Source organism: Rhododendron vialii, chromosome 8a, assembly GCF_030253575.1.
Source record: "Rhododendron vialii isolate Sample 1 chromosome 8a, ASM3025357v1".
Taxonomy (NCBI): domain Eukaryota; kingdom Viridiplantae; phylum Streptophyta; class Magnoliopsida; order Ericales; family Ericaceae; genus Rhododendron; species Rhododendron vialii.
In genome coordinates this window covers 13,738,306-13,755,977 of record NC_080564.1, presented here as the reverse complement: position 1 = coordinate 13,755,977, position 17,672 = coordinate 13,738,306, and the positions used below count along the sequence as shown (strand labels likewise).

At 38.5% G+C, this 17,672-nt stretch overlaps 2 protein-coding genes across 2 annotated transcripts; one reads left to right on the top strand and one right to left on the bottom strand.

The window, feature by feature from the left end:
- Positions 1-4,409: 4,409 nt before the first annotated feature.
- On the top strand, positions 4,410-8,366 carry LOC131297902 (late embryogenesis abundant protein D-29). Its single transcript, XM_058323099.1, has 3 exons — positions 4,410-4,800; positions 7,378-7,487; positions 7,570-8,366. The coding sequence occupies exons 1-3, from the start codon at positions 4,538-4,540 to the stop codon at positions 8,214-8,216; spliced, it is 1,020 nt and encodes a 339-aa protein (XP_058179082.1). The 5' UTR covers positions 4,410-4,537; the 3' UTR covers positions 8,217-8,366.
- Positions 8,367-13,024: 4,658 nt separating this feature from the next.
- Positions 13,025-14,830, bottom strand: LOC131297901 (zinc-finger homeodomain protein 5). The gene has a single exon (XM_058323098.1). The coding sequence runs from the start codon at positions 14,407-14,409 to the stop codon at positions 13,282-13,284; it is 1,128 nt and encodes a 375-aa protein (XP_058179081.1). The 5' UTR covers positions 14,410-14,830; the 3' UTR covers positions 13,025-13,281.
- Positions 14,831-17,672: the final 2,842 nt, after the last annotated feature.

Here is a 17,672-nt window from a genome sequence, read left to right as displayed (position 1 = left end):
CAAATTGCTTTCGGCCACGGCACATTTTTCCGAGCGCGCGAGACCTCTTATTAGGTTCTCATTCACAAGATCACTAGTGTGCAAAGTCATTTAAAGTGGAAAAGAGTTTTGTAACTAAGTAATGTGGAACTAGAGAATCTCTAGTAGAGATATTTTATGATGAATTGTATGATATGGGGGATTTTTTTGAATTATAATTATATATAATTATTATATATATTGTAGTTGCGGTAAATCTGAAACGGTACTCGGTACCTGACCGGTACCGATACGTACCGTACCAGTAGGAAAATCAGTACCATTTCCGAAACGGTATTCAGAACTATGCTCTGTACTCTTCTGTTCCATATAGCACTTCGGAAAACTCTATTGCCGCCAAACCCCTTAATGCATTTACAAGTTGCAAGAAAAGCAGGTTTTGAAACTCGAACAACTTCTTCTGTCCATTGTCCGGTAGTACTTTTTGTAATTCCGTCCGTTTACCCACTGTGGGATGTAAGAGTGGGAAGAGTACCTGAGGTCGCCCTCCGGATATATGGCGGTTGCTACAATGATGCTCAAGACCACCGGAGGTGGAGGAGGAGAGAGCTCCGGGCGGACTTAGAGAGAGAGAGGGGGATGGCAGTGAAGAGTAGATGTGTGTTAGGTCTGTCTTGAATGCTTGTTATATGCTTGTCTTTTATATGAGCCTTGGAGATGAGGGAGAGCCAGGTGTGAGGCTCCTCCCCATTAGTGGACAGAGTGGAGGTTGACCTCCTTTCCTCTTTTAGTTTTAAGTCAGGCCTTGGAGCCCGTAATCAAGAAACCAACAGAGGCTATTTCAGTGATACATGGAGACCCGTATCATCTGCCGAGTCAGGCGAGGTATGATATAGGCTCCGAGGCGCCAGCCTGTAGGTATGATACTTCTTCTGAGATGTCAGGTGGCGGTCAATGCCCCCTCTCTCTCTAGGACCGGTCAGGTTAGAGCTCGTCGGAAGCAAGCTCGTCCTGCTTGACAAACCCCTTGCTCTAACCTCCAAACCACATTCCTCCTTAGGTCCCGAGCGAGGTACCTAGGCCCTGCTCCCGGCCTAGAATGGTGTATAGAGTCGCCTTTAAGTATTCGTGGAGTCTTCAAAATGTTAAATAAGAGGTGAGGTACCCGGAGGTGACCTCACTCCTCCATGGGTGGAGAGTTCCTGGAGGAGGCCTTGCTCCTCCGGAGGTGGAGTTTGTGGAGGAAGCTTGCTTCGGCAGAGGCAAGGTTCGTGGATCCTGGGCAGAACGTATAACTTGTGGAGGAAGCTTCACTTTGGCGGAGGCAAGGTTCGTAGAGAAAGCCTTGCTCTGCCGGAGGTGAGTATCATGGAGGAAGCCTTGCTTCTCCTGAAGGTGACGATCGTGGAGGAGGGCTTGCTCCTCTTGGGAGTTAGTATTGTGGATGAGGCCTTGCTTCTCCTGGAGGTGGATATTGTGGAAGAGGCTTTGCTCCTCCTGGAGGTGGATATTGTGGAGGAGGCTTGCTCCTCCTAATGGTGGACATTGTTGGTGGAGGAGGCATGCTCCTCCTGGAGGTGAATCTTGTGGAGGTGAACTTTGTGGAGGAAACATGCCCCTTCTGGAGCTGAATCTTGTGGAGGAAGCCTTGCTCCTCCCGGATATGGTCACTGGCGGGGTTCTTGGAGAAGGTGCATCTAGTTGCGAGATATATCGTATTCCCACACCCACAATGACGACTTTGGTTGGACGGATACGATTCATACAGACAGAGTAGCACTTAATTTGCTTCCTAGCTTTCTTTCTTGGCTGAAATTGATTCTTATGGGAATGGTTGCTTTTGTTTACCCCTCCCTCTTCTCTTGAGTTGGAGTCCTTTTCAAAACCAATAAAATACCCAAATTCAGTGCACTTTTTGTCTTTCATGGTACGGTTTGATCCTCATCACTTGCCCAAGCATTTCGTTTGCCCAAAACGATAGTTATAATCTATTGTGGAAATAATTAGAATTAATCTAGCTTGCACACTCATTTTTACTGACAGAAAAGCACATTAAGTAGCGTAATTGTTGTTAAAATTATGTGGCTCTACCTGCCCAAACCACATGCCTGATTCCAATCCCTTTTGGGCTACGAAAGGGGGGAAATAGGGATTTATTAAAGCTTAATCCGAAAGAGGCCCATGGACCGCACTTCTCGATCGTAACCGCTTTTTTGCCAATAGGGGCTGGGTATGTTTGGTGGTTTTGAGTTGAGTTAAACTGGAAACTTTTAGTTCTAAAAGTTTTAAAAAACAAAAAAACCCCACTTCTCGAATGAAGATAGAAAACCAAGCCCCCACTTTTAGGCGGAGAATCAAGCTAAGCTACCTTCGGTTAAAAAAGAAAAGAAGAAAAAAAGAAAAGAGAACACCACGATATTGTCGGTAGGAGTTTAATTCTTTTCGGATGAGGTGTAAATCTCATTATTTTCGCCGCTCATTGTGGACCTTATCATGCATTTATTGTAATAATATGAACCGTTCATCTTATAAGGCCCGCAAAATAAAATTTTCACGCATAAAATTACCTTTAACGGATATCAATAGTTATATCAAAAATTAAATTTTAATTTATAAAATAAACGGTTATGAACAATTTAACTAAAAAAACTAATTATAGAATCTGGCTATCCGTTTTAAAAATAAGAAATCAACTTTTGATATGTCTATTGACGTTCAGTCAAGCTAATTTTTTGCGTGGATATGTAATTTTGCGTGCCTTATGATGAACGGTTTAGATTACTGTAGTGAATGTTTGGTAAGGTCCACAATAGACAATGACGGAAAAACCACCATTTCCGCCGAAGCAGGACAGAACTTAACCTCTGTCGGTAGATTGAAGGTACGTCTTGGTTTACTACAACAGGAAACCAACGCTTTTAATACGTGTATTTCCAAGCTTAGAAAGAACCCAGCTTCCAGAGAGAGAAGCTCTGGGGTGGGTTCCCCCCTTCTTTTTTACCATTTTCGTTCACCATTCCTTCCTTTTCTCCTCTTAATCTCTCATCTCCAGACTTTTCCTCTTTTTCTGATTTTCTTTCAACGCCCATGATTGTGAGGTGGTTAATACTCTTTCATTTGGAAACTGAAACCTTTCATTCTTCCCATCATTTTTGGACGCAGGAGTCAAATTTAGGATTCTAAGTGTGATTTCTTGGAACCAGTTCACTGGCAAAAAAGACGGCGTATGCCTTTAGTTTGCAGCAGGACGAGTTCGAATTGGTGCGGCGGGTCATCCGGGGGGTCTGCTCTGTGTTTATACCTGGCCTCTCAACTTCGACCTCTCCAACCCTTCTTCACGAGTGTGTTCGACAGGTCGGGCTTTGGCGCCGTGATTCCAGGCGGCTTTTCTTCTTTTTTGTTTTGTTGTATTTTATTTTATTTTTGTTAGTTTTTTTGTATTTTGGGACCGGTAGTGACCCCTCTTATTGTACTGTGTTCACTTTGGTTGGGTCTGTTAATAATATTGGGTTGACCTGGTTCAGTCGAAAAAATGTGTATTTCCTAGGAGAAATTTTGGGTGCCGATTGTGTATCACACTCATGGTACTCTATTGGCGATCGGGATCGTCCAAACGTATTTTGGATGATCTGAATTTTAGGGAGAGAAAAAGATGAGAGAGAGTAGTGGGGTGAGAGGAGAGAGGGAATAAATCTTGGCTGTCGAATACATGTTTAGACAGTCCGCATCATCGACAGATACCGCCACGTGGTACGGCATAAAAAGAACTTTTCATTTCCCAGACCATAACCAAAATTAATGTACTTATTTTTGAATGGAAGATGATGACTTTGTTTTGTTTACATTTTAGAAAGTTATTTTTTAGAGTTAGAATGATAATAAGTGGAGAGAGATAGAAAGAAAGATTTATAGGAAACTATGCCGAGAGTTAAAAATAACTTTCAAAATGTTAAACCAAACGGAGTGAATATATTATGAGAGAATTATTTATTTTGTAAAGCGAAAAAATAAATATTTAAAAAATAAAATTTTTAGCGGGATGAGTTCTAATTAATTAGGACAGAGGTCAAAGAACCAACCGGAAGCCAGGGTCCGGAATCAATGCTTAATATAGTTTTTAAAAAAAAAAAAAATCCCGGTCCAGGGTATGAATTAATTTGGCCAAATAATGGAGCAATTAAAAGCTAGTCCTAGTAAATTCGTGTTGTGCTTGTCCGGTGAGGAGTGAAACCCGATGTAATTACGGAACACGAATCACTTGATACCCACCAGTGTTCCAAAAGTTGCGCCCTGCTGGCCGACTCGATAGACACGCGTCATTCCAATCACGAAAATCCGACACGTATCACCCTCGCTGCAATACGTTTAACGCTTTATTAACAGAGACCAGGCCACCCTTAATTTCCACTAAAACCGTTCCCAATAATCACATTCCATTCCATTCCATTCCACCACTTCGATCTTCTTCTCCATTAATAATACACAAAACAAAACCAAAATACTACTCCTTAGTCAATATATATACTACAGATCGATCTCTCTGAGTAGCAGAGCAGAGATGGGAAAGAGAAGTGCCTCGTTTTTGCTGGTGTTATTGTGGGTGGTTGTTGCTGTGTCTGTGGTGGAGGTGTGCTGGTGTTGGGGCGAGGAGGATCCTAATGTTTATAACAACGCCGCCAAGGACGACGACTGGGTGAAGCTGGGGGAGGAGAAGGCGAAAGTGAAAGCGGAAGAAGCGAGGCAGGGGGCGACGGAGACCATGCATGACGCCAAGGACAAGGCTGATACTTGGACTGATTGGGCTTTTGGCAAGTTCTCCGAGTAAGCATGCTAATTACTACTTTCATCCATCCTTCCTTCCTAATTACTACTCCTTTACGATCTTACTATATAGATATACACACACACACTCCTTCACAATTGATACACATAGATCGATTACATCCGATCACAAAACTATTCTTTTCTTAGGCTCCGTTTGTTTCGACGTAAAATGTTTTACAATGTAAAATGTTTTCAATGTAAAATATTTTTTCAGAAAACAAATTTCAAACTCTTATTTTTCTGTGTTTGGTTGGCAATTGAAAATTACTTTCAAAAAATAGACAAAATAGTGTAGAGAGGGGGGCTTATACGGTGGGGAGATTTAAGAATATTGAAATTGAACATGGGTCAGGACTGATGATCGATAAAATTGAGCAATGAGAATTAAAGTAGAAGACAGCGGTTTCATTTCGGAATATAACTTATGGAAAATTTGAAAGTAATTCATTTTCATTCAATTGATGGAAAATGTTTTACATGTAAAATATTATCCTCATTTTTATACAACCAAACACCGAAAAATAGGTAAAACATTTTATTGAAAAACATTTTACGCCCAAACAAACCAAACTGAGCCTTAATTTCCTCTTGGAGCAAGCCGGCGATGCTGTGCTCCACATGTACTATTGTTTGTGATTGATTTACAGCCACATACAATCACACAAACTTATACAATCACACAAACTTACTCACATCAAACATGTGGTCCGCTCACGAGCCCACAGCATAGTGTGTGTGGACCCCATATTTGATATGAGTGAGTTTGTGTGCTTATATATTAATTATTATGTATAGTATGTGCGGTTCTCGTATTTAATGTGAATGAGTTTATGTTATTGTATATTGATTGTTCACATATATAGGATTATGTCGGTAAACTAGGCAAAAATGAGGTGGGACCCATGACTCATGTATCTGCACGTCCCATTATATCCGCTGTCCGATTTGGGACTGCACTTCTGTCCTGTTCCAAGTGTGCGGATCAGTTTGCCTACCCTGCTCTATGACCTGGCCTTACTGTAAACAAGGTTTTAAATAGTGGACACGTTACGGTAACAGTATCGTTTAACGGTATCCACAGTAAGAACAACACGTAGCAGGGGAATCGGTATGTAACGGGAGAAGATATTCAATGTTGATGGGACAAGGTTGAACATGAATCTAGACCACACATTGGTGTGGGTCTCCCAGTGTGTAGACTCCACATCAATATGTAGACTCCACATCAATCTGTGATCCAGATTCGTGTTCAACCTTGCCAGGGGTGTTAAGGTCGTGAATTTTAAAAAATTATTTTTGACCAAAAATAAAATTGTGCCTAAATCACTCGTAACGGTCAATTTGTAAGACTCATCGAATATCATTGACACGTTAAATTTAAGTTGATCGGCCACCGTAATCACTTGATGATCAGTAGTTCTTAAAGATGGTTAATTTGTCTATATTTCCCCAATAAACGAGTTTTAATAAAGTAGTCGTAGAAGTCCGATCAATTTGGATTTTCGCGTGGACATATTATCTGATGAGTTCTCAAAACATAAACCTCTAGGATCCTGGTAAAAGAAGAAATCATGGATTATACGTATGTAACCAAAAAGAAAAAGTCTATATATCTTAAAACTTTGAAAATATGTTTTAAAATTGAGGTTGGACATATCATCTATTCAAGCGAGAAGGGAAAAAGGAGAATTAAATGGGTTAAACAGTTAACAGAAGATGATTTGTAGGTCAAGATCTTTGTTCTAAGCAACTAACATGTTGTGCTTGGATGTGATTGGATTGGGCTATGTCTCCAAGCTTTTCTTCTTTTGAAAATTAACTCTGCTTGTTCTCGTTTTGCGATATGCCTATCCTATCAGTGATCAATGCAATTATGTTTGAAACCTAGGATAACGAGCCAAGAGATTTGCCAATATGTCTGTGAAGATCAACATTGTGGCGAATTTGTCTAGAAAGAAATAAGTTTCATAATCCGAAAAGAGGCGCTACTTAGATTATTGTTGTTAAAACCTGTCTACTAGTTCACCACAATAACTAACTGGTATGTCTACGTTACACTTAGGTCAATCCTATGACTTATGAGCCAGCAGTTCATCGAGAAGTAATCTACAATTGTTCAGTTCAACTCAAAGGGTTGTTTGTACTTAGATTTAGTCCTAATTTTTAACGTGAAATGCTCTTGTGTGAATGTTTACTTCAATAAAACACAACGGAGAGACTCAAAAAATAAGGGCAAATGTCAAGAAGGAAAAGCAGTCCAAGCTTAGAATGCTGAAGGTATCATAGTCATAGGCATTGGAATGTTTTGAATGTTTTCAAAAGTGGGTGATATCCGGAAATGAATGTGGCACGCTAATTGTTTGGACTTCGGAGGTGTCTCAAGTTTAGAGCAGACATCATTCTTAAAAAATCTCCAAAAAACAGATTCATTTGGATCAATTGATCTTCAATCGACCAAAATCAAATGTCGGATCCATCTGCAAATGTATTTAGCCTTTTAAAAATCGAGTGATTTGTCTTGGCCATATTTTATATGGCTTTTAATCATCTGAGTTCGATGATGCTTAATGTCAGGGGATTTGGATTCGATCAAGAGGATGCCAAAGAGGCAGCTCATAGGGTCATGGATAAAGTTGGAGATGCTGCGTTAAAAACTACACAGACAATGAATTCTGCTGCATCCGGTGATTGTCTCTTTAATTTTCCTAGCGTTAAAATCTTTGCTTTGTAACCCCTTTTCATAACCGTCAAAACATGTTCCTGCAGAAGCATCAAAATATGCTGCTGAAAAGGCTGGTGACGCAGCGGAGAAGATGGGCGATGGAAAGAGCTATGCTTCTGACAAGGCAGATCGAGCAATGGACATGACTGGTGATGTTAAGGACACAATGGAAAGAACGATGTCACATGGGAGAGATAAAGCTTCCAAAGCATGTTCCTTGGCTTCCGAAAAGGCAGATCAAGCAAAGAATATGGCTTCAGATATGGCCGGAAATGCCAAGGAGACAATGGCTGGAGCAATGTCAAGTGGGAAAGATAGAGCCTCTGATGCCTATAACTATGCTTCTGATAGTGCAGATGCAGCTACAAAAAGGGCTTCGGAGAGAGTTGGCGATGCCAAAGATTCTATAGATGAAACAATTTCCCATGGAACAAACAAAGCTTACAATGCTTACAACGATGCTAAAGGCACTGCCGGTGATACATACAATTCAGCCAAGGAAACCGTGACTGATAAGACAAAGGAGATGTACGAGCAGGCCAACGAGAAGGCTTCTACATACAATTCAGCCAAGGAAACCGGGACTGATACTGATAAGACAAAGGAGATGCATGAGCAGGCCAACGAGAAGGCTTCTCAAGCCACGGGTGATCTTGGAGCCAAGATGAGACAGACTTCCGCAGAGCTATGAGCGGTCAGAGACCTTCAAAACCAACTTACTTCAAGCTGTTGAGGAACCCTTGTGTGATTCATCGTTTTTAATTTCCTTTTGTTATTCTCTTGCTTTATAAGGATCTTGAAATTTCAGCTGTTTCAATAAACATCATCATCTTGTAAGTGAGACACTAGAGTTGCCTTTGTTATGCTTTTATGCATTTTCTCCATGACTTTCTTGTTCTTTATAGGTTCTTCAATCAGAAATGTATGGCACAAAATATATTGTTAACCGCGATACAAGCTGATCAAACTTCTGGATCAAATTATACTTGGGGATTTTGTGGTGGAAGTTACTAAAAATACCAAATCCCTCCTGTCTCATGATGGTAATATCTAAAGTACATTTCTAGCTTATGCACTGCTTCTCTTTACTACTATTGTATGGTACAATAGTACTGTATTCCATTTTAAGACCTTGACTTTTTTTGGAACGGCAAAAATATTACTCCATAAAGGATAAACTCGATAATAGATAAACTCGATAATAGGTACATCGAGGGAGAAAGAAAAGGAAAAAAGAAGAGGGGAAAGAAAGAAAGACGAGAGGGGGGAATTTTAAGACCTTGAATTGTAGAAGGAGAATATGGGAAATGGAAAATGGAAAATATGAACATACAAAATGAAATTGGGGTTGGTCTAGAGGTGAAGACCTAGAACTTAGGAGAGCTGAACTTAGAGGTTTGATCCTTTTGAAGATCTTAGACTCGAAATATCTCAGGTGTGTTATCAACTTATTTGGAGTCAGTCCTTTTCTCATGATGTTCAGGTTCAAAATCTCAGGCACTATTAACTCTTTTGGAGCTAGTTCATACAAAGTTTTGTTCTACCTTTAATGAGGACTCTCATCGGTTCCCAATGGATTTGATCTCCCAAAATAATTATTTGAAGTGTCCATATGCTGGTCTGAATTATAAAAAAAAAGAAAAAAGGAAAGGCTGTTTCTAGGTTTAATCAGGGAAATGAGGAGGAAAATGAGTTACAATAAATGTTCACAATGACACGTAAGTGTTTCCCTTTCCTTTCCTTCTTGGCCAATCCTCCACGTGTACAATTGTAACAGCTTGATGGGTTTATATATACAGTACCATCTTTCTATTGGAAAAAATTAAAGTAAAAGGAAAACAACCCCCCCCCTCCCCCCCCCCCCGCGCCTAATAAGGGAAGGGAAGAACAAAATCAAATGAAATGAGTGGATAGATGAGGTGATAGAGAACTGTTATTCCGCGTTTCCCCCCACTGGACGATGTGATGTCATTTCTATCTTCAACCGAATCTATCTTTTACAAGTATGTATTAGCCTATCAAGAGTCGATTAGAGGGTGTTTTCGCTAACTAAAAAATTATAGATTATTTTTCATAGTTCAAAAATGTCAAATTATTTTCACTAACTCGTCAAGTTGTTTTTCACTAACTCGTCAAGTTGTAGATGATATATGCATGGACAGGTCAAAGAAAAAATTAGAGGGAAAAAATATAGAAAAAAATGGAGAGAAAAAAGTTATGGATTAGCATGAATAACTTGAGAAAAAAATCTAAGTTACAGTGCAAAATTGTTAGTGAAACGGGGCTTAATACGCATTTGATTTATGGATTCACAGCCATCTTGGTATTTTAGAAAGCCAGGAAAAAAAAAATGATAAAAACCTAGAATAGTCTCCATATTTTTTTTTCTTTTAACAATTGCAAGTTGACGATTGATAATTCAGTTTTTAAAGGTCAAAAAGAAATAATGATACGTATTTGTTTAGGTGGTACCTGTGAGGTTTTCTAGGGTTTCTATCGTCCTCTATGTATGCTTTCTGTTATTCTTATGTTTGGTTGACTATGACTCCTCACATTTGGATTCCTTGTTTTTTTTTTCCGGAGCTTTGGTGGTACATTATACACCTGGCATTTAGCGTGTGTTTAGGATTTTGGTTCGGATCCCTAATCGGGGCGCACATTGGTTTAGATTTGTTCACAAATTCTTATCATGAAGAATTTATTTTTTCATGTGAAGAGCCTCTGAACAAATTTAAACCATTATTTGCAACATCGGATGATCAAGATTTTAACTGTTCGTTTGGATTGGAGATGATCCACTTCCTCATAATTTAATTAGAGAGTTTAGAAAGTTGATACTTCCATCATCCCAATTTAAATGTTCCTTATGAATTTTCATAAATTTTCAAACCAATTTTTTTTTTACATATTATTATTTTTACGAAATTAAAGTGCTCAATTATTTTGTTTTTTCTTTCTTTCTCGGGGGTTAAGTCTTATTTTATTTTGTTGTGTTCATTTCTGGGCGTTAGCCATTAAGTCTGTATCTTTTTAATTTTCTAATTAGGCTATGGCTTTGCTTGATTCCTTGCTATTTGTTTGGTTTATTTTTTCCTTGTTTAGATTTGTAATTAATTTTGCGTCAATATTTATTGGTCTCGACAAAAGAAAAAATATGGATCAAGCTTGAAAAATGATCAAAAAAAATTCTACAAAAACTCTTAAACTAGTATTATTTTTGTTTTTAGTAAGCTTTTTTAAAAGTTTGTTGGCTATAAAATTTTACTTTCAGATTTCTCATAAATAACATAAGAAAAATTGGCAAAAAACCAACAAGAGCTCAGAAAAAAGAAAAAAAAGAAAAACCCAAAATAAATAATTAGGCAAGTTAGCCTAAACTCCAGGTGGTCGTATTTTTGAAGACTAGACTAGATAGATATCGGTGGTTGTTTGCCTTCAAATCCCATCCGCCTTTATCCCAAAGAATGTCTTCTCTATGAAGGCTGAAGCAAGCTAATATGAGAGCTCCAACCCAACTGCCACTTGGAAGGCCAAAATTCACTCATTTTTAAGGCAATTTCAAATCTCGATCTACCATCGAGAACAGACTCTTCAATTTTATTGTTTCTGAAGCGAAGGTTGAAGATGAAGAAGGGTTTGTGATGTCAAATTTATAACGATTACAATCTGCAACATAATCCTTAATAAAAATTGAAACCTCCATATTTAAAACCAAGGTTGGAGATGTTAACTGGAGTACCAAATGATACTCAAGGAGAACTGAGTGTTTAACCACTTTGGAGCATTTAAATCCATTATGTAAATTTCCAAATCAATGAATCAGAGATTTGGTTTCCTCAATAAGTTGGAAATCTGAGTTTGAACAAAAAAATCGGGACGGAAGATGTAAATGTGAATAGACACGTAGAGGTTTATAGGCCGATAGGGTTGCGCGTTTTTTATATCACTAGTATATTAATTTACGGAAAGTCTACTGGCAGTGTGCACAGATAGGATTTGGACCCGTCTCGAGTCCCAAATGAACTGATTTGTAAACCTCCCTTAACGATAATCCAAATGAACTGATTTTTTTACAAAAACCTTAAACGAGCCGTTTTGAACAAAATGAACGACTTTGATCATCTTTGTGGAACTCGAGACGAATTCAAATCCCATCTGTGCACGCTGTCTGTTTCTAGAAATCTATACGTACGGCAGCACTCATTAATTTAGCGGTATTGGAGAGCCAAAAAACAAAAATGCTAGAGGCACATCACCCCCAACCACACCCTCTCACATTCAGGCGGGTTCCACTGAAACGGAACTTACCTCTATGTAAGAGGGTATGGTTGAGGTGTGGTTGGAAGTGATGTGCCCCTAGCACTACTCGCCAAAAAAATCGACACTGTCAATGCGTTTCTTCTTTCTCTTCAACCCATGAAAGAAATAGGGCCATACCTTGTTCCTTTATTATTTTGCCTGCAGGGTAGAGGCAGCTTTAGTTACTTTCTGGGCTATGAACGTACCGGCACGACACGACTATTCTTCCAATATTGACCCTCCTAGTTTTGCAAAGCTTTCTATATGGACAATATATATACAGTAATTACTTGTAGTACTTGATGACATGAGAAATAAAATATTCCTCTCTTTAGCAATCAAACCGAAACCTTGTCGAATTAATTAGGGCCTAATTAGGCCATCCTGGTAGAAATCCCAGGTTAAAGAAATCATCAAATAATCAACGAACGACTTGTTTCAAATAGCAGTGTTGTGGAACATGTAACGTCACCACAATTCATCAAGTAATATCGAACAACACTCGTATAAAACGATGATAATAAACGTGTCTCGAAAACTCTCGAAATATAATCATTATCGACCCATATTTAAAACCTTAGGAGGTAGTAAAGTTTAACAAATAATATCTGTCTGTCGTATTACGTACGCCGCCACACTAGTTCCAGTACAACGGGATGGGATGAACGACGAACTTGCAGGTTTTACAAATGGAAGGACTCAAATGGTACTTACAAAGCTCCTATAGGATTACGTTTTCCTTTTCCAAATTAGGTATATATATATCCAACATTAAAATGTCAATATAGTTAATCTTCTCCGTCCAATAAACGGAAATTTATACCCATATTTAGCAAAAGTCATCTCTACCCTTTTTCTTTTGGAATTTTCTGAATTGGCATACCTGCAATTTTCTGATCAAACTTAGTTATTTTCTTGAATTGGTATTCCAACCTCCTGTGTCTTCTACTACAGTAGTACCTAAAACAGTTGTGAATAGGGAACCTTCTTATAATTACTATATGTGTGTCTAGTATCGAGCCACAATATTCCAAATTTAGCACAAAAAGGAAAAACCATGATATATTTTTTTTAATTAATAATCCAAATCTATCTAAGCCCACAAAAATGCAATGCACTACAGAAACATGGAGATCAAAGGTTTGAAAGCCATGATCAAAAAAGGGATTGAAAATGGATCGGGATTAGTAGGAGTAGAGATTGTTTAAATTCAGAGGATTTATAATAGTGAGAGCTAGGGACGGGACAATCAGAAACATTAAAAATTTACCTTGTTCGTCCGGATCATGGAGCTAGATATCTTCTTCTTCTTCCATATACTAATAACTAGTAGCTAGTATAGATCGATCACTTCCAGAAATAAATTGCAGCCTAGCTAGTGAATTACCGTAGCTTTTATAGCTAGTGTACGTACGTGAGTACAATTAATTAGTACTGTACTACTACTACTACTACTACTAATGTTGTTTCTTTTTGATGGCTGCTGCTTTGTTGTTGTGCATCCACACCTTGAAAACCTGTCTCTTAACTCCAACCTCATCGCAGAACTGCTCCACTCGCTCATCATCTTGCTTCTGCATCTTCCACCCCACCCTCTCCGCAAATTCCTGCATCCTTTCCTTCTGACCCTGGCTGAATTTTGTCCGGTACCTCTTCTTCGCCGCTTGTGTTGTCGTCGTCCCGCCGGCATTATTATTATTAGTATTATTATTGTTATTATAGTTGTAATGAAACACGTTGAGGTCCTCGCTCGACGACTCCGCAGCAGCTCCGCCGTGAAACGCCATCATCACAGGCGGCGGAATCGGACCGTGAGCGTATCTACTAGCGTTGTGATGCTGCTGCTGCTGCTGGTGCGGTGGGGGTGGAAGATGATGATGGCTTGTGGTTGTGATTCTATGACTAGTTGTAGTGTCCCTGTTGGGAATACTATAGGGGTAATTTGTATGATTATTGTTACCGGATTGAATTTGAGGAGTATTGTTTTCCTCGCCTTGGACCTCTCTACGGTGGAAATTGCGGTGGCAATCACAAGCAGCGCATCTCAATGCTGCCGGGGTGTTCTCCTCTCCGCCCGGCATGAATTCTCCACACCCGTCCACCACGTGGCCTCCAGTGCTGGCCGCATGATTTTTTAAGCACTCTCTATATTGAACCGGGGCCGTAGCCGTAGCCGTGGTCGTGGGTGCCAAAGATGATGGTTGTGGTTGTGGCGGTGGTGGGGTTTTTGAGTTTGATGCAGTACTAGTACTGGTAATGATTTTTGCATCGGAAGCAGGTGGAGGTGGAGGTGGAACATGAAGATCTGGATCTGGATTTGAATTGGTTTGTTGATGATGAGCACGGAGGGTATGGTGTGGAAGGTTGTTTGAGTGCGGATGAAGAAGATCATGAGGGTGGTGGGGATCTAGGGTTTGTTGTGGAGGATTAAGAACAGTGCCTCCATGATTTCTTCTTCTGTCTGTGACAGTGGTAGCTATAGAGGCAGAAGACAGCTTGGAAGATGATCCTTCGTTGGGGTGAGAATGATAAAGATTACTATTAGAAACCCTATGTATGCCTTCTTGGCCTGATCTTAGCTCCATTTTCTTGGATTTCTCCCCACCTTTGACCTTCCTTCTGCTACTAATTTCCTTTTGAGTCTTGATCAATCTTCAGCATATCTCTATCTCTCTCTCTCTCTCTCTCTCTCTCTCTCTCTCTAAAATTGGTTTCTCTTAAGGTGTCTAATCTAGAAATCAAGAAAGCAATCAAGCAACTAATCTAGGATTTTGGTGCTCTTTTTTCCTGTTGATTAGGACGTTGTGGGTGGTGCTAAACCCCACCACAACTATTTTCAGTGCAGTGCTAAGCTAATATTTCAACCCTAGATATTTCCTATTCCCAATACGCAACCAAGTAAATTGAGCAGTATATATATTTATAAAGAATAATATCCAAAACGTGGTTGGAAATGAGGATTATTGGTACAAGAGGTCAGACATGGAAAAGAGAGAGAGAGAGAGAGAGAGAGAGAGAGAAGTACAAGCATAAACAATTTAACAAAGCAAAAGGAAAAGAATCTTGGAACTCGAAGTAAGACTAGGATGGTAAAAGCCAAAAGTTATTCCAGTTGGTTAATCGGTGAATTTGCTTCTTACAAAATTAATTAGGATTTAATTTTGGGAATCAGGTTACAAGAAATTACAAAAAATAATTTATTGAGAAACCCTAATCCCAACTTAGATGGTCTCTGCTTTCAACTGGATAAAAAAAAAATGATTAGTCGTAAACTGGACTGAACACCCTCGAGAGAAAAGGGAGAAAGACTTGGATGGGCCCTTCAACAGCTAATTACTGTTTTTTTGTCAAATCAGAAATTCAACTGTAACAAATTCAACAGCTAATTACTAAACTCTCCGTGACAAATTAAATGAAATTGTTCAGCTGTAGAGTACAGTAGATTCAAGGATTTCGGCCACCATTAGAGGGAGTATATATTAGTGAGGAAATAATAAGGATTCCCAGGAGGAGAGAGAGTTATGATTGGAAGAGAGAGAGGGAGAGGGAGAAGGGGTTGTGTTTCCTACCAGCCATCCAAACCCACAGAAGTATAGAAGCCATCCATGAGAGGACACAAATCAATGGGGTTTGGTGGCATTGGTGCTGTGAGATTACTCAACCAAGGAGTGATGGATTGGTAGAAAAGACTCGGAAGAGATTGATGACATTTTCAGACACACACACTCTCTCTCTCTCTCTCTCTCTCTCTGGAGAATAACCGACAAGGGCATGTTCCTCCTCTCCCACGGCCTGCACCCCCCACTGGTCCACTGTCCTACTATTGCCCCACACCCTTTGAATTTTATTCACCACTTCAACCATAACCAGGAGTAATTAGGCGATGGGTTTTAGTACGTCTAGTTGGTTTGTGGATTTACTTCTCGTACAATTGATTTTAATTTGATTCTGCGGGTTAGGCAATAAAAAAATAATTTATTGTGAATTTTATAATTCGGGTGTTGATGACTTGTTTTTGAACGGATTAAAGAAAAAATTAGTTGAGGTGTGCTTAAACTGACTTAGACTGCGGCCTTCAAAAAAGAAAAAGAAAAAGGAGTACTAATGGTTTGGATACACAACGGTCAGTGTCGGCACTCTAAGGAGAAATTTTTGGGTACCGGATGGGTACTACTGTGTCCACGTGATGCTCAAGCAGTCTATCCGGGACGTCCAAAAGTGTATTGGACGGTCCCGATTAAAATCCTCTCACCCCACCACTCTCTCTCATCTTTCTCTCTCATTTTTGTCTCTTCAAATCCGAGCCGTATGTCCAAAACAAAAATGAACGGCCCTGATACACCAAGTAAGTACTACGTAGTACCCACCCAACACCCAAAAATTTCTCCCCACTCTAAGAGTATCTCTATCCGATCTCTCAAAAATTTAGTATCAAAATTATACTTTGCTACCATCTTTCAAAATTTAAATGATGAGCTAGTTTTTTGGTGCACTGCCTTTCAAACTACTCTCTTCATCCCATAAAGAGAGTCATTTTCACTACTCACACATTTTCAAAAATTATCTAAATTTTATTATTTATCATAAATTTTTTAATTTTATTTAAATAAATGAGATCTATCTAACAAGTTTCATATATCTAAAATACATTATATATCAACAAATATGAATAAATTTATGAAAGACATAAACAATGAAACATACTTTCTTTATGAGACAGATGGAGTATAATATTCTATTCTCTCCGTTCCACAAAAATTGTCTTTTTTTTAATATTCATGTCTCTTAAAAAATGGCTATATTTTTTAATTCATAATATTTTATAGTCATAAAAGCAATTCTAATAGAGTTAAATAAAACCTATCAAACAAGATATATATTGGAGGTGAAATATACTATAAATTAGAAACTACGGAGAATTTTTATGAGAGAAGGAAATAGTAAAAAAGACAATCTTCATAGGATGAAGGGAGCTTTAGTTTTATTGATCTAAATGTAAAATGATACGCTTTTCACATAACTTTTTATAATGAATACTACTTATCCAGACAGTTGTGGGATTTGCAATAACTTTCTACTGTTGTATCTTCAACTCAAATACCTAATTTCTTAGTTTTTTTTATCAAATAATTAAACTTTTTAAATTTGGAAATTCAAGTTCAAAATGATAAAATAAAAATAAGACATGAGATTATTTTTTGTTGTGAAACAAGTTAAAAATGCATATATCTACATAATAAGGGAGAACAGTTTTTGAATCTTATCTCTCTATAAATCATAACAATTTATTTGCTCCATAAATCCTACGGCTCTCCCTCTCTCTCTCAAACAATATTAATTACACAATTGTCACTAATTAGATTTTATGTTGCGCCGTGCCTGAAGGCACGGGCAAACCTTAGTTCCTTTATATATAGGCAAGTTGGGTAAAAATAAACAATTAAGTACTTTTTATAATATTATTTGGTGCAACATGGTAAAATATTTTGACATTTAAGGAGTGGGGTATTTCCTAAATTTGAAGAGAGAAAGGAAATTTGAGGGGTGACTTCAAATTATTTGATGTTTGATGGATCTGTTGGAGCACTTATATCATGCATGATCTTTCAAATTTTTTGACATACAACATTTGAGGGATCTGTTGGAGATGCTCTAATGCTTCTAATGTAAAATTAGAGATGCGAGTGCTGCAATGGTGAATGTTATAAGTTATACATGAAATTCTGCGAACTACTACAATTTTTTGTTTCTAGAAAGGTTATGGAACCGAGTCCGATACGTGTTATCAAAATTAGCAATTTATTCAGTTTTATTTTGTTATAATTTGTTATACATGGGAAATTTTACA